The 21,445-nt window shown below is 36.4% G+C and overlaps 1 protein-coding gene across 1 annotated transcript in view; it reads right to left on the bottom strand.

The window, feature by feature from the left end:
- Positions 1 to 1,156: 1,156 nt before the first annotated feature.
- The window catches only part of prodhb (proline dehydrogenase (oxidase) 1b), a 28,307-nt gene continuing 8,018 nt past the window's right edge, over positions 1,157 to 21,445 (bottom strand). The window contains exons 5-14 of the mRNA XM_089130563.1: positions 18,753 to 18,817; positions 18,530 to 18,646; positions 15,322 to 15,395; positions 14,950 to 15,031; positions 13,535 to 13,627; positions 11,209 to 11,355; positions 10,488 to 10,663; positions 3,512 to 3,610; positions 2,584 to 2,672; positions 1,157 to 1,572 (exon numbers count right to left, since the gene is read on the bottom strand). Of these exons, the coding sequence (XP_088986689.1) occupies positions 1,382 to 1,572; positions 2,584 to 2,672; positions 3,512 to 3,610; positions 10,488 to 10,663; positions 11,209 to 11,355; positions 13,535 to 13,627; positions 14,950 to 15,031; positions 15,322 to 15,395; positions 18,530 to 18,646; positions 18,753 to 18,817 (1,133 nt within the window). The 3' untranslated portion in view covers positions 1,157 to 1,381. The remainder of the gene's footprint in view (positions 1,573 to 2,583; positions 2,673 to 3,511; positions 3,611 to 10,487; positions 10,664 to 11,208; positions 11,356 to 13,534; positions 13,628 to 14,949; positions 15,032 to 15,321; positions 15,396 to 18,529; positions 18,647 to 18,752; positions 18,818 to 21,445) is intronic.

Here is a 21,445-nt window from a genome sequence, read left to right as displayed (position 1 = left end):
TTTCTCCATAAAATGGACTTCATTGGGAACCAAACGTTTCAAGGTCCAAAAGACACTTTCAGTGCAAACTGCAAACTGTTTGGTTCGAACTCGTTCCTCAAAATGAACAAATCTTTTTCCGAGTCAATTTGTTCGTTTTGTGTGTTGAATGAACCAAATGACTCATTCATTTTGATGAATGAGTTCGAACAGGAGAGTCACAAACGTGCGTCACAGAACAGAGCAAGGCGAGCATTAGAGCTTATAAAACTTAAACTGTTATTTATTTATTAAATGAGTGATCGTTTCGCTTGACAAGACCCTTATTCATCGTCTGGAATCGTTTAAAGCCCTTTGAACAGTTTGCAGTTTGCACTGAAAGTGTCTTTTGGACCTTGAACCGTTCGGTTCCCATTGAAGTCCATTATATGGAGAAAAATCCTGGAATGTTTTCATCAAAAACCTTAATTTCTTTTCGACTTAAGAAAGAAAGACATGGACATCTTGTATGACATGGGGGTGAGTAAATTAACAGCAAACGTTTTTTTTTTTTTAAAGGTGGACTACTTCTTTAAGCACATATACCGTAATGTACATTTGTATGCACAATACATATATCTGCTTTCTTTTACATTACAAAAATTAGAATTTTTGTAAAAAACATGCTAGTCAAAATGCAAAAAAAAGTATAAAAAATATAAATTTTTAGTAACTTTAGGCCCTCTAGTGGTTAAAAATTGAAACTAAAGAAGATTGTTTTGGTTGTTCTTCGCCTCTGCGTAACTATGCGGAAGAATATTGTTCTTTCTCAATCTAAAATCATATATACTGCTCATAAAACATTCACTACCAGACTTAAGAACCGCCATAAAGTTGGTTTGACGTTGGACGTTCGATATTCGCAAATTTAGGTTCATCTGGGTGTCAGCTATGCACACCTTTTATGTTTTTGATATTTAGTACAATTACCTGTTAAATCATATTTATCCTATTGCTTAATAAATATGTTTGGCGAGCTATAGATGCTCTGTTTTCATAGTTACCAAAAATAAAACATTCAGACACATTATTGTAGAATTTTGAGGCAATTTTGTGAGAATTTTGAGGCAAAATTTGCTTAATTGTCAAGAAAATAATCAAGCAATGCAAACACTTGATTTGAAAAAATTAGAAAAGATTCTAAAAATAGGCTTTATTTTGTATGCAAAATACATACTTTCTTATTTTGTATTTGTGTTTTGTGAGATTCACCCAAGTATTTTTTCTAAAATAAAGTATCCTAGTATGTGCGCTATATTATTAAGAACAGCCTCAGTGAGAGTGGGAAAAAAGATTTATGAATGGATGGATGAACAAGCAAAAAACAAATGTAAGGAGTCTCTGGTGAGAAGTGGAGTGTGTTTTATAACGCAGGTGTGTAGAAGACTTCTCCACAGGCCAGTCGGCGCATGAGCTCTTTCCATAGGAGGTCTCTCTCCATCTGCACTCCTTTCATAAAGCCACGGTTCTCCTGTGCCCGGCGGGACAGATAGGGAATCACCTCGTTCACCGGACCATACGGAACGTACTTGTACACCGGGAATCCTGCCTGAGCTAGAGATATGAACAGACAAGAAAATAAAACCAATATTTTTCAGGGGTTTGTTTTTGTGTTTTATTTTATATATCCCTTTCATTGCCACACATTTTCCCATACAACTGTACTTATGGTAACACTTATATTATATACTTAGCCTACATTAAAAGCACATATTAAATGCATACCAATCAATGATTTAATATAAATAAAAATTCTTATATATATATATATATATATATATATATATATATATATATATAAATATAGACAATACATATATAACTTATATTTTTTTATGTATAATTAAGTGTATATAATATATACTTTAAACTTTGTATATACTTTTTTCTAAATTAATAGAAAAATGTATATATTCAAATTGATAATATATATATATATATATATATATATATATATATATAAACCCCTTAAATAAATAAAATAAATAAATAAATATATATTTATACATAATATATATATATATATATATATATATATATACACACATACTCACGCATATATATATATATATATATATATATATATATTAAAGGGGTTTATTTTGAAATAAAAGGAAAGATCAAGAAACAAGAAACAAGTACAACTATGAAGGAAAATATACTAAATTGCATAAATTATACTAAATTATTTGAATCCAGAATACTTTTATTTTTTAAATCAGTTTTTTTATCTTAAAAAAATAAGCGTTAACGGAAAAAAAAAATAACAATAGTTATTTTCATTTTGATGTTCAAAAATAACTAAACAAACAAAAACTATATAGACAAATAAAAAAAATGATGAAAACAAAAAAAAAATACTAAAACTTCAGCTAAAATAAAAACGAATAAAGAGAGATAAAAAAAAAAACAGTTAATATATTACAAAAAAAATATATAATATCTCAATTACAATAAAATAACACTGGTTTAAAATTAACGAGCATTATTGTAAAGTTTTGCTTTGATTTCACTAACGTGATCACAGAAGTGAATTTATAAACTGTTTGTGTGTGTGTGGTTCACCTAACAGAAAGCTGATTTGGTCACACATTCCCAGGAGCTGGCCGAAGTACACCTTCTTATCTGTGGGTGGCAGACCCATTTCATTCATCCTGTTAGACCATAAACACACAGAGCGCCGTCACAGAAAGTGAAAAATGAGAGACGCCCCTTCGCCAAGGTCATTGAATACCGGATACATACCGGTGATTGCTCACTCAAAGTTTCACGCCGTCTTATCGGTTACAGCCATTACACGCAGGAACAAGACACATTCTGAGACACTTAGGCTGATTTTAAGTGTGAATTGATGTAAGAGTGTGTACTTCCATTCGAATCATGCCCTGGCGACACTCTTTGACATTGTGACAGAGAATGTTAACGACATCTGTCATCGGGACACCTTTGTCAAATGAGGTTACACCCCTAAGGAGTGATTACATAAAATTAATGATTGAACATTACATTATTAATTTACACAAATTAATTTACTCCCAGTGGGATCTAAATGCACTTGGTTATCCAGAGGAGATTCATATATCAAAGAACAGGACCCTGTGAGTTTTTCTCTGCTTAATATCTCTCAACTGTGTCACTTTATGATATACATCTAACACATATCAATATGCAATCATTTAATTTTGCAACTTTTCTATGTATACATTTTATTGATGGACATCATCATTCAACGGTCTGGGGTTTAGTACGATTTTTTGAATACTTTTATCCAGCAAAAATGCATTAAATTGATCAAAAGTGACATTAAAGATGGTTTCTATTTCAAATAATTTTTTTATTCATTAAAGAATCCAGAAACAAATGTATCATGGCTTCCACAAAAACTGTTTTCCACCACAAAATGAGTGGATATTTGAGTTGTGTTGGAAATGACATGTTCATGATGAGTCATACAGGATTTAATTGAAAGAGAGAAGGAAAAAAAGTGTCCTACCTTCTGAGTGTATGCTTGACGGTGTCTAGATTGTGTGATGCCACCATGACATTTGCTTTCTGATTCTGTTCGATCTCCTCCAGCACGTAATCCAGACACCTGAAAGACACCAGCTGCTCAAAAATCATCCTGCGCTTTCAGCCAACATTTTAACTTGACTGTTGACCGCCAAACACAAAATCTTTTGAAAAGATCTGATTTATTTTGAAAGCTGTCAGAATGTACCTTAATCATAAGAGGCTTACCTATGGTGAGATAAGCCAAGAGTTTAGATAAATCTCTCCTGCCTTTGAAACATTCTGTCAGCACATAGACCGTCTGAATGAAGCACAGTTCAGGGTAAGTATGATGTTCAGATAAGGACTTGTATTTTACAAGTATTTAAGGACTGTTGATCTGGACTTGGCCATGTCATCTCGCTCCTTAAAGGGTTAGTTCACCCAAAAATTATGTCATTAAAGGGTACATATCATGCTTTTAAATCATTCATTTTTACTAATAAATCATACATTTGTGGTCTATATAAAGCATAACTGCAATGCTTGGGTCTGAATTCCTCATTTTTATAGCTCCACAGGCCCCTTTTCTGATGTGCGTCTGTGAGCGACCCGTTTCGAAGCGGCCCCTTTAAATAAAATGGAGTTGTGTCTTTCCCCGCCCGCTCTCCAGGAGTTCACACTCGGTTCAACTCCCCGCGTTCGGCCATTATTGTAGTTTGATTAGAGATATACGATTATATTAGGGGTGTAACGATTCACTCGTTTTCTCGATGCATCGATTATAAATCCTGGCGATGCATATGCATCGATCCTGAAACATGTATTTTGAATCGTGAATCGTTTATTTACGTGAATAATCAATTTAAAAGGCTAAAAATCGAATTAATCACGATTTTATAGCGCTTCAGTGGTTTCAAAAATATAAACACAACCTTAAAGTGTTCCTGGTACAAGCTGCCTCACGCATTGGCCGTCATACGACATCCACATTTGATTGGTTTCAGGCGCTCACACACCCCTGATTTCTCACGCTGAAGCCCGGTCGGTCAAATGCCTCGGTCAAACCGCGTATCGCGCGTTCACACACGGCTGCACGCACTCGGCAGAGAGGGAAAGCGAGCGAGAGACCACCTTGCGTGTACGGAGAGTCCATGTAATAAATGAATGAAAGCGTTTTATTTCATAGTGCCCACGCAATGGCATGGCAGCTTTATCAATGGCTTGAGCGGTTTGCCTCAAAACTATTGCTTTCTCGACAGAGAGCTCAGCTGGAGAGCTCAAACATGGACTGCTCAAAAATCTGTAGTTAACGTTATGAAAGCATGAGAGCTATGGGACCGAGCGCGAGCAAAATCCAGTGAAAAGATGATAACGAGTGCACTGAGAGCACGCAAAATGAAACTAATGAAAACGTCTCCATTAATTTGTGCATGTAGTCATTTAATGCAATACTTTAAAAGCCTTTTTCAAAATATTTGCTACTTGCAAATGCTAATTCGTAGGCCATTGAATTTTTTTTTTTTATATAATAATATATTCATTAAAATTAAAAACAAACATGAACTAACATTAACAATGGACAAAATCCCCACTATCTGATCCCCGAAGGCCGCTGTAGGCTAATTCAAACCCAGACAAAGATGGGTGAAGCATTTAAATAATACTATAATGCATAAAAAAATTAAGAATCGAATCGAATTAATCGAATCGCATCGAATTTGGATGTGAATCGCATCGAATCGAATCGTTCTGAATTTGCACAAATCGTTCATGAATCGAAAACCTATGAATCGTGAATCGAATCGATTCGCTGTCTACCCAAAGATTCACAGCCCTAGATTATATACTATAGCTTCAAAGAAAATTTTTAGTCACTCGTCAATAAAATGTCAACAACGGAAGACTTGTCCATCAAGCCTTACATATTCGAGCCAGAGCGAGCGATTTGAAAAAGACGACGACGAACCTGCAGAACAACGTCTTCATATGGATGCAGGGGTATGTAACATTAAGCTAACTATGTTGTGTTATTAGTGAAAGTCGACTATTAGTCTACTTCTTTAGTTTGTATTAGTCGACTATTTGTCTTGTTAAAACAAGCACACTAACAAGATAAATGACTACGGTCCAATCTTACCACTAAAAATCTGTATTAATAATAATATGATAACTTACGTTTAGAAAAGCATCAGAAAACACAGCAGCTAAATGATTTTACCCCTCATTCAGACGAAGTCGATCGGCAAACCCTTCTTTATACTGGCGGAGGTTGTTGAAGTGGGAATCCTTGAAGTGCTTCAGGTCACTAACGTACATCCAACAACCGAACATTTTGACTTGCTCTCTCGTAACTTCTGCATCATTGAGCTCGGACTACAAAATCGGAGCGAGAAATAATAATGGCGGATTGCTCGAAGTGTTGGACCGGTAATCAATGTCCTTATTTGTCAGTTCCGCTGCAAATACTGTGACGTAATTGTTCAAAAAACGTCATAGAGAACAGAAAAATCTGAACAGGTTGAAAAATATGACCAAAACAGAATATAAAGATATAAACGAAGCACCTGAAGAGAATAATTTCATCTTTTCTGTACTTGTAAACACTCCAAATATCCAACAAAATGCATTTAAGGGCTAAAAAAGTGGATTTTGCATGATATGTCCCCTTTAATGACTCACCCTCATGCCGTTCCAAGCCCGTTCATCTTTGGAACGCAGTTTAAGATATTTTAGATTTAATCCGAGATCTTTCTGTCCCTCCATTGAAAATGTATGTACGGTATACTGTCCTTGTCCAGAAAAGAAATAAAGACATAATCAAAGTAGTCCATGTGACATCAGTGGGTTAGTTACAATGTTTTGAAGCATCGGAAATACCTTTTGGTCCAAAAATAACAAAAACTACGACTTTATTCAGCATTGTATTGTCTTCTGGTTCTGTTGCCAATCCGACTTCAGTGACACTGGAAGACGCTGCTGACGTTTATCTGGTGTATTCGGGTTCAAATAAATATGGCTGGGCAAAAAAAGTCTTCCTCTGTGTCGAAATCCTTAGACATGTTTGCGAAGATTGTTTTGTTTACAGCCTCAGACTGTAACCGAAGCTCAGTCGCATCAGACACAACAGAACCAGAAGACAAGACAATGCTGAATAAAGTCGTAGTTTTTGTTATTTTTGGACCAAAATGTATTTTCGATGCTTCAAAACATTGCAACTAACGTCACATGGACTACTTTGATGATGTCTGTATTTCCTTTCTGGACAAGGACAGTATACCGGACATACATTTTCAATGGAGGGACAGAAAGCTCTCGGACTAAATCTAACATATCTGAGTCCCGAAGAAGAATGGAGGTCTTACAGGCTTTGGACGACATGAGGGTGAGTCATTAATGACATCATTTTCATTTTTGGGTGAACTAACCCTTTAAAGAGAGGCAAAGTGAATATGTGAATTTGGCCATAATTCTCTGTTCCTAGACAGCATTTTAGGCATTAAACCAGGGGGCCGGTGCTGTCAATAGCAGTGTTTCCCAACACTATTCCTGGAGGCACACCAACACTACACATTTTCCAACTCTTCCTAATCAGACACACCTGATTCAACTCATTAGCTTATTAGCAGAGAATCCAAGAACAGAAATATCAGTGCCAGTGGATGACAAGCCTGCAGCCTGTCGCCAAAAAAGGGTAACGGCTAACGCTAACGGCTGTGGCTGTGCGCAGGGAATCAGACGTTTTTGGCTTTTTGTTTTGTTTTTGGTCTTCACTACACTGAATAAACCGCTTTTGTGTGGAAATAGCTTATCATTTAATGAATCGACTGCCTGTCCACTCATCTTCACCATGTTTTATGCTACACAATACTTTTGTTGGGAACGACATGTACATTTTACTACGATAAAAATGTTATTTAATAAGAGAAGCAAGAGAAGGGAATGTTGTGACATTACTCATTTACGGCTTTAAAACAATCGAGATGACTGACATAATAAAATGATATAAATTCTCTTTCATTTGTCGTCTTCAACCATTTCCATTTCTATTGAAGAACCAGGGATCTCATTGTCTTAATAACCTTGAAGGCTTAAGACAGTCCCAGACTAAAATGTAGGGCAGGGTATTGAGACAAATTTCACAATTCGATTCGATTTCGATTCACAAGCTTGCAATTCGATTCGATTACGATTCGATATCAATATCGATTATTTTGGATATCAGTTCCAATAAATGGCAATTTTTCTCAAGGGAATCAAATCTCTTAAATGCTGTAAACTATGGGAGTCTAGGTGTACAGACTGATCTCATGAAGTAGCGTGTGTATGACACGCCAATTTCGTATTTCCATTTTTGGCGTGCTATCAAGACGCATAAACGCCTTTCAGCGTGTTTATGAACGCTGTTGACTTAACGTTATATAAATATATGACTTACCTCAACCCCGTCCCTAAACCTAACCGTCACTGGGGTTAATGGCATTTATGAGTGTTCCCTTACCATCCTAGGTAAAAAAAAGATACGACTTACCTCAACCCCATCCCTAAACCTAACCGTCACTGGGGTTAATGGCATTTATGACTGTTCCCTTACCATCCTAGGTAAAAAAAAATATATGACTTACCTCAACCCCATCCCTAAACTTAACCGTCACTGGGGTTAATGGCAATTATGACTGGAGATTTGACGGCGTGTACAGACACGCGGAATGACGCGGACGTTAATGGCGTTGACATATACGCATATACGCGGATAGCACAAAATGCGTGGAGATAACACGCCACCTGACTCGAAAGTGGCGTATATATGTTTACGCAAAAGTCATGATGTCATGTTGAGTTGTAGCCTACTAGGCTTCATTAGCCTAATATGAAGGTAATAATTAACTGTTTTGTAGCTATACAAACACTTAAATTACACTTTTATTTATTTTTATAATAAGAAGATTATATAAAATATAAACATTTAAATGGTGGCTGTCATAAAAACTTGCCATATTTATTCAAATATGCATTAGATATTGAAGAACATTAAGATTATAATGCACATGTAATATGGTGTATATATTTAGCTAAATGCTCCTCTCTGGAGTTATTTTTTTCTAGCTGACTAACGAGTTTATGTGGTTTTTCTGAGGTAAATATGACGATACATGACATTGATTACAAGCTGTTTAATGGACGTCTTTCCACGGTTGAAACGCTGATTGAGCGAATCAATGTGACATGATACAGATTTCGATAAGTTGTACTCTATCTTTAACACACTTTCAGAGGCTCATTCATGTTTATTTCACGCTGTTCTGGTATTATTAACCCGGAAGAGAAATTGTCGATCTCGCCAGAGCGATCTCACGCCACAGCGCCAAAACGTTATTTATGTTTTTGAATTTCTAAAGAAAATGGACGTAATTTGAAAATTGAGACTTTGTTTCATATCAATAGTAACAAAGGACAAAGATTATTGCGATTTTTTTTGGATGCGCGCAGTCGCGATAAAATGTCCCATTCATTCAAATGAAACAGGATGACTAATCGATTCTTGAGATTTAAGAATCGATATCAGTTCGTAAAAATGAATCGATTAATATCGAGAAATCGATATTTATTACCCAGCCCTACTAAAATGCATGTTTGAGCTGTTTTAACTGAAAGCAACTTGTTGCTAATTGAAATGCCCTAATTGAAATTAAACTAATCCTGGTTTTATCTAAGCCCTGTCTGTGAATCCAGGCCATCCAGAGATCAAGTCTGTAGATCTCAAACAAATGTAATATTATAGTACAATTAAAAAATCAAGCATATAATATCATTCAAACTATCAAAAAACTAAGCGTATGACTAATCGCAGCTTATATTTGAAATTTGGCTTTAAAGGGTTAGTTCACCCAAAAATGAAAATTCTGTCAGTATTTACTCACCCTCATGTTGTTTCAACCCCGTAAGACCTTCGTTCATCTTCGGAACACAAATTAAGATATTTAAGATATTAAGATCACTCCTGCATACAGTCCATAGGCTTCTTGAGGTACTGGCTCTTGCTGTCCTCGAAAAGTCATTAAAGGCATCGTTAAAATAGTCCAAGTGACTACAGGGGCTCAATCTTAAGTTTATCAAACGACGAGAACACTTTTGTGCGCAAAAAAACAACAAAAATAACGACTTTATTTCAACTATCACGTCCTTCTCCATGAGCCTGTAAGTCAGTTAACGTAGTGTGATTGCGTAGAGCTACGTCACACGTAGGCTCACTATTGGCCGACGCTGGTCATGTGTGTGTGATGCGTGTGACGTACAATAACAGAAGCTTACGCTATTAAACTAGTAACCTGACTCGCACAGAGGAGAAATAAACGAATAGTTGAAATAAAGTCGTTATTTTTGTTGTTTTTTTGCGCACAAAAGTGTTCTCGTCGTTTGATAAACTTAAGATTGAGCCCCTGTAGTCACTTGGACTATTTTAACGATGTCTTTAATGACTTTTCGGGGACAGCAAGAGCCAGTCCCTCAAGAAGCCTATGGACTGTATGCAGGAGCGATCTTAATATCTTAAATATCTTAATTTGTGTTCCGAAGATGAACGAAGGTCTTACGGGGTTGGAACAACATGAGGGTGAGTAAATACTGACAGAATTTTCATTTTTGGGTGAACTAACCCTTTAATATGAGCTAGAGATGACCGAGATGTGGGCTGAAAGTTGGAGTCCATGGCCACCCTGTTCCAGCGGCCCTGCATCCCACTCTATAGGAATCAGCTGTGAGTGTTAGTTGAGTCTCTTGTGTGTTTTTTGTGAGTAACTCTATTTGTTTTCCATGGGTGAGTGACCGTTAATGGAGCTGCTGCCCAAGAAGGGCTTTTAGATGAGTCACTTAAGAGGGTCCATTTCATGCCGTAGAAAGTACAACAAGGCAGCCCACTAGTTTTCAGGAACAGACTTCAAATGTGCAATTCTCAAGGAAGAATTTGGACCATTTCTTGCCTGTGGTACATTCTGCTAGTGCAGTCATAGTCGGGGTTGATGGGGTCTTCGTATCCAATCTCCGCTGCTCGGCTTCTCTCCTGGTACATGTAAGCCCCCCTTACTAACTTGGCACCGAAACACCAGCCCTCCCTTCTCGATAGCTCAACGTCCATGGACACATTATCAAATGCCTCCTGAGCACAGAGAATTCATTATGTTAGAAGAACAGATGACCTTATTTTAAAGGCAACATTTCAGGAAATTAAAGAGATCGTTCACCCAAAAATTAAAAATCTAAAATTCCTTAAAATCCTCTCATGTCATTCCAGAACACAAATTAAGATATTCTTAATGAAATCTGAGAAATTTGTATCCCAACATTGAAATATTCACCCCCCCATGAGAGACATTTGGGGTGAGGGTAAGTAATTGATGACACAATTTTCATTTCTGGGTGAACAATCCTTTTATTCACTTCTGAATATAATATAACTTGTAAACGTGTTTAATTGTCACCATCACCAATTTTAAAGCAACATTAGATTGCAAGCACAACAGTGTTAAATATCAGGTTTGATTTAGCTTTGTCTAAATGTTCTCCTGTTATAACAGCATGTTTTCTGCGCAGCATCCAGCCATCTCACTGTAGGTAAAGCCAAGAATATCATCATCTGATCCAAGTTAACACCCTTCATATGTGCCAGACGTGTGTGTGTGTGTGTGTGTGTGCAAGGCTCACTTTGAGGTAGCACTGATAGGTGTTGAAAACGACAGCTTTGTCTGTGTTGAAGATTCTCTTCATCTCCACAGTAAGTCTGCTGATGGCAGGCTGGAAATATGTCTGTTCGGCATCCACCATCAGCCTGACACCATTTTCCACCGCATGCTGTTCAGCACATGAGAAGCAGGCAGTGTAACCGTGAGGTAAAAACACATTCATCAGCTGACAAAAAAAGGAGATATTGCCACAGACAGTCAACAAATAATGATGTTATAAACCTCTGCGATAATAATGTTGATGATACAGTGGTGCTAAAAAGTTTACTGTTTGCATGTTTGCATGTCATTGCATTAGATAACAAAATAATAATCTAATTGGCATTTATTCTCTGGGCTTTTTCGGTCAAAAATGACCGAAAACTGTTACTGTTACCAACCAAATGGTATTATTTGATTGTAGTCATAATGCAAAACCTGATAGGCTATATATATATATATATATATATATAATAGAATATCTCTAAATAAAAAAAGAAAGGATAGAAAGGCCTTTTGATTCCTATTGTTGTTTTAGACATGCTTTTTCTATGCATTTATATAAGAAGCTATAATGTTATTGTTTGATTGTACTCATAATGCAAAACCTGATGCTATCTAAAAAATAAAATAAAAATAAAGTCTGTTAGAATATCTAAATAAAAAAATATATCCGATATATTTATATATATATAAATATCCGAATAAAATATAGAAATCATGTCTAAAACAACAATAGGAAACACAAAGTTTTTCTATGCATTTATATAGAGGCAGTCTACAGGAGGTTAATGACATTTCACACATTTATATATTTTTAAATCCACTGGTCTTCTCATTTGACTTTTTTTTTTTTTTGCCGGCAGTCTGCACTCTATTTTGATGTGAAATGTTGCATTTATTGAAAAAAAAAAAGTAAATAAAAATAAATAAAATATATTAATTTTAATGGAAAAAATAGCTCATAAAAATGATATAATTAATGCAAAGTATCATAAAAATCTTAAAATAATAAATTAAAATCTAAATAATAATAAAAAAATATTATTGAACAAGAATATATTTGATTGGTTTTCCTGGGAAAAAAAAAAAAAAAGTTAAATTTTAAGGCTTCAGTCTTGTTTGACCGGGAGGAAGCTAAGCCCTAAACGAAGAAACTCAGAGGGTTAAAGAAAGATTGCAAATGCAAGCTTTGCAAACAAACAGTTCATATTCAAAGTAGTTTGGTAGATTTAAAAGCTAAAACATGTTCATAATTAATGTGATGTTCAAAAGTTTGGGACGGGTAAGATTTCTTAATGTTTTTAAAAGAAGTCTCTTATGCTCACCAAGGCTGCATTTATTGTATCAAAAAATACAGTAAATATTATGGCTTTCTATTTTAATGTATTTTCGAAACGTGATGCAAAGCTGAATTTTCAGCATCATTACTCCAGGCTTGAGTGTAACAAGATCCTCCAGAAATCATTATAATATGCGGATTTGTTGCTCAAGAAACATTATTTATTATTTATATACATCAAATTTATAAATGGTTGTGCTGCTTATTTTTTATTTTTTTTTTCTTGATAATATTTGTGTGGAAACTGCAATTTTTTCTTCAGGATTCTTATAGAATGTTCTAAAGAACAGCATTATGGCTTTGTAAATGTATTAAAACACTTTTGATACATTTGATTAACCAATGCTGAATTATAATTATGAATTATAAAATTATTATTATTATTATTTTTTTTTTTTACTGACGCCAAACTTTTGAACGGTAGTGTACATCTCCTGGTAAAGCCTACTGGGCGCCACAGCAAAATGAGTGCCCACTGCTCAGGGTGTGTGTGTGTGTCCATGGTTTGCAGTGATTGTTCACTAATCACTACTCCTAATTCCTCTATACGTGTGCGCTAACGTGGATGGGTTAAATGCAGAGGACAAATTCTGAGTATGAGTTACCATACTTTCACTTTCACTTATAATTTTGAAGGAAAAACTGTTTTATGAAATCTCAAAACTTTGTTTGATTTGGTACTTCCAGGCTAAAAATAAAGGAAGCACTGAGCCTACTGTGAGTCTCACAGCTTGTACTGCTTGTACCAGAGGGCTTTCACAGTGGCGACATAAACCCGATACATGTTCCTCACATCAAGTCGACGGGGCAGAACAACTCTCTAACCTCTACACTCTGCTGAAGCCTTTCTCAAAATCAATCTCTGTTATATTCTTCATCCATGACTTTCTGGTAGACCATGACCTTCTGACACTCCGCATGAATACCACAGGAGAAACATAAGAGGAACAACAGCCAATGAACGCACCTTAGCCAACACATCCAGTCGCTGAAGCATCCTTTTCATCTGCCCTTCCTCTTCCTCCGTGAACTTGGACAAAAGAGGCTCCAACTGACCAGTCTGTTCAAAATAAATAAAGAAAGAAAGATATTCAGAATTTGAACACCTATGGGTGCATTTTTAGTTTTTTATTTAAGTGAATCTTAGTAATAATACTAACTTTTTTCAGTCTCTTATTTGTTTTGTTTTTTTCCCCAGAACAGATGGTTTTTAATTATTGGATAGAAATATTTAAGGTAAAGAGCATATTTATTTAAATCAAAATATGTTTTTGATTTTTATTTCAGTTTACCTTTCCATTGTTTTTAAGTGTCAACACGGCTAGACAGACATCACGGCTTATGTTTTTTTACAGGATCTCCTGCATGACATGGCATGGCATTCAAAAAAACACAGAGCTAGTTAAAGGTTTAACTTTTAAAAAACGTGTCTCTAGATCTTGTGTTTTTTTTTTTTCCATTCTACTAGCCTGCATCTCGCAATTTTAACATAAAAACGTGTTCTGTGTGAACAAGCCCTAACATGCCAACTTTCAACTGGTCAACAAATGCCGAATTTTGGAGAGGAACAACCTGTCTGATTTTTGGAAACCTGTTTGGAAACAATATTTATTAGTGGTGCTTGCTAATTGTTATTGCTCATAATTTATCACTTAAATTTGTGTTTATTTTTTTAGTAATTTTGTTAAGTGCTTTTAATTTTCAATATTTATATATATATAAATATATTTTATATATACCCGCGATATACCTATATATTATTCAAATATTAATTAAAATATTCATATTTTAATATTTAAAATGTATAATTATTATAAATAATACATATATTTAGGTTTAAATTATTTTTATTTCAGTTTTAGTTTATTTCCAGTAGTAGTTTTAGTGCTTCAACTTAAAAAAAAAATCTGTTAGTTGCCAAAACAGCATTTCTATTTTTAATTTAATGTATTTTTTTTCCAAATATTTGCATTTCATTTTATTTTAGAATTATTTTAATGAAAAAAAAAATGTTTATAGTTTTAGTTGATGCTTATAACACCGATATAAAATAACTCAAATTATTCATCAGCAACCACATAGAAAAGCACCAGTAATATTTTAAGTATTATTAAATAAGTATTATAACATAAGTATTATTTTTATGCTGAAAAATTCACCATAACATTATACAACAAATAAACGAAGACTATCTTCTGCTCTTGTTTCTCTTTCAGGCAAAATTCCTTACTATACATGTCTTCATACTCAAATTACCTAGGAAAAACTAAAAACTATGAAGGGGCTTTTGCAGTGTTTATAGAACCAATTACACCATGAGAAATCCATAACCCTCTTCATTTATGCTGTGGTTGAGGTATCGGTTTCTCGCTGTCTGCCTACCTGCAGGTTTGGGACAACTAGTAGATTGGATATCTTTGTTCTCTCGTCGATCAGACTGTTCCAGTCCAGCATGTCCACCATGCTTCGGGAAACAAATACAATATAGCATTTATATTTAAGCAGATGATGTTTTAGAACAAGCATCATTACAGAACTGGTCGATTCAGTGGAGCAAATTGCTCTTATATGAGGTACAAAGGGGTTTAGTTGACTCAATGGGGGCAAGCAGGGCAGTGTAATAGAGCCCCCGTAGAATAGTCCTTGAGTAGCTCTCCTCAGTTCATAAGATAACTTCATTGTCTGCCATTGATTTGGTTGATTTACAAGTCTGAGTGTTAGAACAGCTACGGGAAACTGCATGGCGTTTCTCACCCTGATGAGTGCAGTCGTCCATCAGAGAAGCAGCTCTGAATGTTGCCCTGAGCTCCCAGCCTGGCTAGACATGTCTGCAAAGAAAACACTTTTTATTCATCAGACCAAACACTCCAAAAAGACTGATTAAAGGAAAAATTCACCCAAAGTTTAGAGTTCAATGGATACTTTAACCTTGACGTCGACTAGTCATTGCTATACAGGGCGCAACAGGATAAGAAATCTTTGATATGTACTTTTACGTTTCGTTTCCAAAAGATTGAATGACAAATAAATGCATACTCCAAAAGCACTCCAAAAGATATTTTTGATTATGCCACCTGGATACTCAATTTTGATCTGGTGAATGCACATGCAAGCACTTTCTAAACTAGTGTGCTGCTGCATTGTAAAGCACACACACACAGACAGAAGCACATCACTTGCAGATCATGCACACAGAAACATTGAGGAACATTCAAGACCCCCACAGACCCGGTGTGAACAGGTTTTACTCTCCAAAAGGCACCATTCTATATAACATAAGTTAAATGACAGCTTTGCAATATTTTCAAAATTCAAGCTGAATAAAATAAACTAGCTCTTGGAGGATTTTTTACCCAATAACAACTTATACACTCACCTAAAGGATTATTAGGGACACCAAACTAATACTGTGTTTGACCCCGTTCGCCTTCAGAACTGCCTTAATTCTACATGGCATTGATTCAACAAGGTGCTGAAAGCATTCTTTAGAAATGTTGGCCCATATTGATAGGATAGCATCTTGCAGTGGTTGGAGATTTGTGGGATGCACATCCAGGGCACGAAGCTCCTGTTCCACCACATCCCAAAGATGCTCTATTGGGTTGAGATCTGGAGACTGTGGGGGCCATTTTAGTACAGCGAACTCATTGTCATGTTCAAGAAACTAATTTTAAATGAAAATTCTGCTGGAAGTAGCCATCAGAGGATGGGTACATGGTGGCCATAAAGGGATGGACATGGTCAGAAACAATGCTCAGGAAGGCTGTGGCATTTAAACGATGCCCAATTGGCACTAAGGGGCGTAAAGTATGCCAAGAAAACATCCCCCACACCATTAAACCACCACCAGCACCAGCCTGCACAGTGGTAACAAGGCATGATGGATCCATGTTCTCATTCTGTTTACGCCAAATTCTGACTCTACCATCTGAATCTCTCAACAGAAATTGAGACTCATCAGACCAGGCAACATTTTTACAGTCTTCAACTGTCCAATTTTGGTGAGCTCTTGCAAACTGTAGCCTCTTTTTCATATTAGTAGTGGAGTGGTACCCGGTGGGGTCTTCTGCTGTTGTAGCCCATCCGCCTCAAGGTTGTGCGTGTTGTGGCTTCACAAATGCTTCGCTGCATACCTCGGTTGTAACGAGTGGTTATTTCAGTCAAAGTTACTCTTCTATCAGCTTGAATCAGTCGGCCCATTCTCCTCTGACCTCTAGCATCAACAAGGCATTTTCGCCCACAGGGCTGCCTCATACTGGATGTTTTTCCCTTTTCACACCATTCTTTGTAAACCCTAGAAATGGTTGTGCGTGAAAATCCCAGTAACTGAGCAGATTGTGAAATACTGTAACAACAACCATTCCACGCTCAAAATTGCTTAAATCACCTTTCTTTCCCATTCTGACATTAAGTTTGGAGTTCAGGAGATTGTCTTGACCAGGACCATGCATTGTGATTGGTTGATTACATAATCGCATTAATGAAAAATTGAACAGATGTTCCTAATAATCCTTTAGGTGAGTGTATATCAGTGCATATCACACAAAGCTAATATATGGGGAATTTTATGGGGGTTTTACTGGTGCTTTCTTTGTCCTTTTTGGAGTTTCACATTGCATGGCCAGAGTTTAATTATTGTATGCAAAATTACAGGGTGGAACTTCTACTTTTACGGAAGTAAGAGACTGATGACGGAATTTTCTGAATTGGTGCGCTAATATAATGCACATTAATATGTATTTGCATAATGAATGAAAAGATTCAAATATGCTCATGTTTTTAATGACATATTGGTGATTATGTGGCAGTTAAAGGGTTAGTTCACCCAAAAATGAAAATTCTGTCAGTATTTACTCACCCTCATGTTGTTTCAACCCCGTAAGACCTTCGTTCATCTTCGGAACACAAATTAAGATATTTAAGATATTAAGATCGCTCCTGCATACAGTCCATAGGCTTCTTGAGGTACTGGCTCTTGCTGTCCCCGAAAAGTCATTAAAGACATCGTTAAAATAGTCCAAGTGACTACAGGGGCTCAATCTTAAGTTTATCAAACGACGAGAACACTTTTGTGCGCAAAAAAACAACAAAAATAACGACTTTATTTCAACTATTCACTTCCTTCTCCATGAGCCTGTAAGTCAGTTAACGTAGTGTGATTGCGTAGAGCTACGTCACACGTAGGCTCACTATTGGCCGACGCTGGTCATGTGTGTGTGATGCGTGTGACGTACAATAACAGAAGCTTACGCTATTAAACTAGTAACCTGACTCGCGCAGAGGGAGAAATAAACGAATAGTTGAAATAAAGTCGTTATTTTTGTTGTTTTTTTGCGCACAAAAGTGTTCTCGTCGTTTGATAAACTTAAGATTGAGCCCCTGCAGTCACTTGGACTATTTTAACGATGTCTTTAATGACTTTTCGAGGACAGCAAGAGCCAGTCCCTCAAGAAGCCTATGGACTGAATGCAGGAGCGATCTTAATATCTTAAATATCTTAATTTGTGTTGCGAAGATGAACGAAGGTCTTACGGGGTTGGAACAACATGAGGGTGAGTAAATACTGACAGAATTTTCATTTTTGGGTGAACTAACCCTTTAAGTGGTTAAAAATCTGGGCTATTACAGTTCAAACCACACGTGTCAATTCATGCAGTATCACAATTCAATTGTACCCTTGAGCAAGGTTTCTCTAGAGGAAATGATCTTGTATAAATGTCCCATGTAAGTTGCTTTAGAAACAACTGTCAGCTAAAAGACTACTTAATTATTTATTGTCATGTTAATTACATTTTGCCATTAAAATGAATGCAGCTCTTACAATCTAGTCATTGCAATACAGCCTCCAGTTGCTTGCTGTATGTCAGATGTTACAGATGCCTTACAGTCCTTTTTCAGAATTAAACACGCTTTAGTGTCAGTTGATCTGTGTGTTTGGCCGCGGTTTGAACCCAAAGCATACCTGCAATTGCTCTAAATCCAGTTTCTGCTCCAGCACCTCCACGCCATCTTTCCCTTGCTTGGCAGCCAGGAAACTGAAAAAACGTCTCCACTTCACCAGCACCTCGGAGAACTTGAGCTACAGACGCCCGAGGGAAGGATGAAGAGCCCGTTTAGTTCACCAAGGTGACGGATTTTAACCCGTGTTTTCTGATGAATGAACCCTGCCTGAACCTCAGCCTTACCAGGAATTGTGGGCGCCCCAGGGCAGTCATCTTAATAGCGGAGAAACCATCTTCAGAACTTCCACCTGAGTAGGCAGGTGATTTTCTTTTAGAGTTATTTTAGAGGTGAGTGCAGCACTGAAAGTGAAACTGCCTTTTTAAGAGCAATTTTCCAGGAACACCGAATGAATTCTATGCAGTTATACATAATGTTGCCGGTGCATTTCAATGGGTGTTTCTCCAATACTTCTGGCATAATGGAAAACAAATATAAATGCTTTCAAAAGTTGGTCAGCTCCATGCTTTCTTGGCACTTTCTCTAGCATAAAAACAATCATTCAAATGCACAAAAAAAAGATTTAAAGAAATCAAAGGGTAGAAGTTTGCACCACTTTCCATGAATAGAGAACACTTTTTTATGTCCCATTACTTTTTAAAAGAGTCTCAAATCTCAAAGTCTTGCAAACCGAAAAGAGGCTTGAAGGAAGCCTGAAAACATTGTTTCAGAAGAGTTCACCATTAAAGTTAAAATGTACACACTCAAACCCCGTAAAAGACATAACTGCTTCAAAATTCACGTTTTCGGTATGGGTGTGCGAGTAATACATGTTGTAGAACAAAACGTCAAAGTATGTTCAAGTTACAGTAGGTGACAAAGGGTTAGTTCACCCAAAAATCACCAACCCTTTAAGACTTTCGTTCATCTTCGAACACAAATTAACATATTTTGGATGAAATCTGTGAGCTGAGAGCACTTAATAAACTTAAAGGCACACTATGCAGGAATTCCATTTTTGTCAAACAGCGACCCCTAGAGTCGGTTTGGAGTACTTGTATTTAATGTTACTGTCGTAAACACCACTCACGCAGAGCATCTCTGCCATGGACTGGTCTCTGCACTCGCAGCCTGATACCCATTGGACGCTGTTATAATAAGGTACAAAATTTGTATTAAATAAGAGATCTAGCGCTAAAATGTGCTTTAGAACTCAAGCTGAGCGCTCGTGTCCGCTGCTATCAGTGTCATGGATACATAGTGTCTCTTGTTGCGGCGCGCGCGCAGTCTTCAAGCTCTTTAATCTATCGCAGTTGCGGGGACTCTATTCGTTCCGGTGAAATCACAAATTAAAATGCACAAAAACGTGTCCTTGCTTGATATAGACTGGAACCACTGATGAACATATTCAGTTTTGATGAGAGAGAAAAAACTTAGAACCTGTAACCTCTAAAGATCCACCACTAGACCATTAAAGAACTCAAACCGATGTATTTAATTACGGGTTGAGCAGATAGATCATTCTCTTTCGTTTTTCTAGTCTCTTTCGACCGCATTTTCTTTGTTTTTTCCATCGTTGAGTGTCACGTCTGAAATGCGCGCAATGTCTTCATTCTTCATGTTGTGGTCGATGTGTGAGACTTCGTTGCTGTAAAGCATGTCGTGATTCCCGCAAGATTTGTCGGGGCGCTCATCTAAAACTCGCATTGCTGGTTTTTCCAACGGCACCCCCCCCAAGCTTTACTACCAGGATGATTCGCCCTACTATGTGTTTGTTTACCACCGATATGACTTTGAAGCTGTTATATTAAAGGAGTAGTTCACTTTTGAAAAAACTTTTGCTAATAATTTACTTATGTCATCCAAGATATCCATGTCATTCTATCTTCAGTCAAAAAGAAATTAAGGTTTTTGATGAAAACATTCCAGCATTTTTCTCCATATAATGGACTTCAATGGGAACCAAACGGTTCAAGGTCCAAAAGACACTTTCAGTGCAAACTGTTCAAAGGGCTTTAAACGATTCCAGACGATGACTAAGGGTCTTATCAAGCGAAACGATCGCTCATTTAATAAATAAATAACCAAGTTTAAGTTTTATAAGCTCAAATGCTCACCTTGCTCCGTTCTGTGACGCACGTTTGTGACTCTCCTGTTCGAACTGACCAATCAAAATGAATGAATCTTTCTCCGAGTCATTTGGTTCATTCAACGAACGAAACGAACAAATTGACTCGGAAAAAGATTCATTCATTTTGATGAACAAGTCACGAACGTGAAAAGTGAACTACTCCTTTAATGTGCAATTCTTGCATAGTGTGCCTTTAAGGTTGAGCCACTGTAGTCACTTATTTTAACCATGTTTTTACAAACTTTTCTGCGCTGGCAGATGCAATTACCAAGTAGCCAATGGAGTGAATCAGCTCTAAGATTTCATTAAAAATATCTTAATTTGTGTTCCGAAGATGAACGAACGTCTTATGGGGTTGGTTACTGACAGAATTTTAATTTTTGAGTGAACTAAGCCTTTCATTTACTATATAAATTGAAAAACCCCATAGGAAACCAGGGGGCGTTGTTTTGACATCATTCTCAGACCTGGCCTTTCTTTCAAAAAAAAAAAAAAGAGACCTATAGTCTGTCGAGATGAACTTTCTTTGAAAGTCGGATATTTTTTTATGTTATCAAGGGCTTTTCAGCTAGAAGAACAAGGGGAAAAAGTGTCTAAAGTTGTCATTTAAAATAATTCACACGAGCATAAATTGAAATGATAAATAATATTGACTTAATTTTTTTTAAGTTTTAGGCTCTTCTTAGTACCTATTTGAGCAAAGTGCCCTACTTCGTGTGTTACGGTCACTGTATTTGTAGCTTCTGGCATTTGTTTTGCTTGTAAACGGAGTCCAATTCCAAAGTTAACTACTAGCTTTTACAGAAG

This window comes from Pimephales promelas, chromosome 4 (genome assembly GCF_988280905.1).
Source record: "Pimephales promelas chromosome 4, fPimPro1.hap1.1, whole genome shotgun sequence".
NCBI lineage: Eukaryota > Metazoa > Chordata > Actinopteri > Cypriniformes > Leuciscidae > Pimephales > Pimephales promelas.
This window is presented reverse-complemented; position numbering and strand designations above follow the sequence as displayed.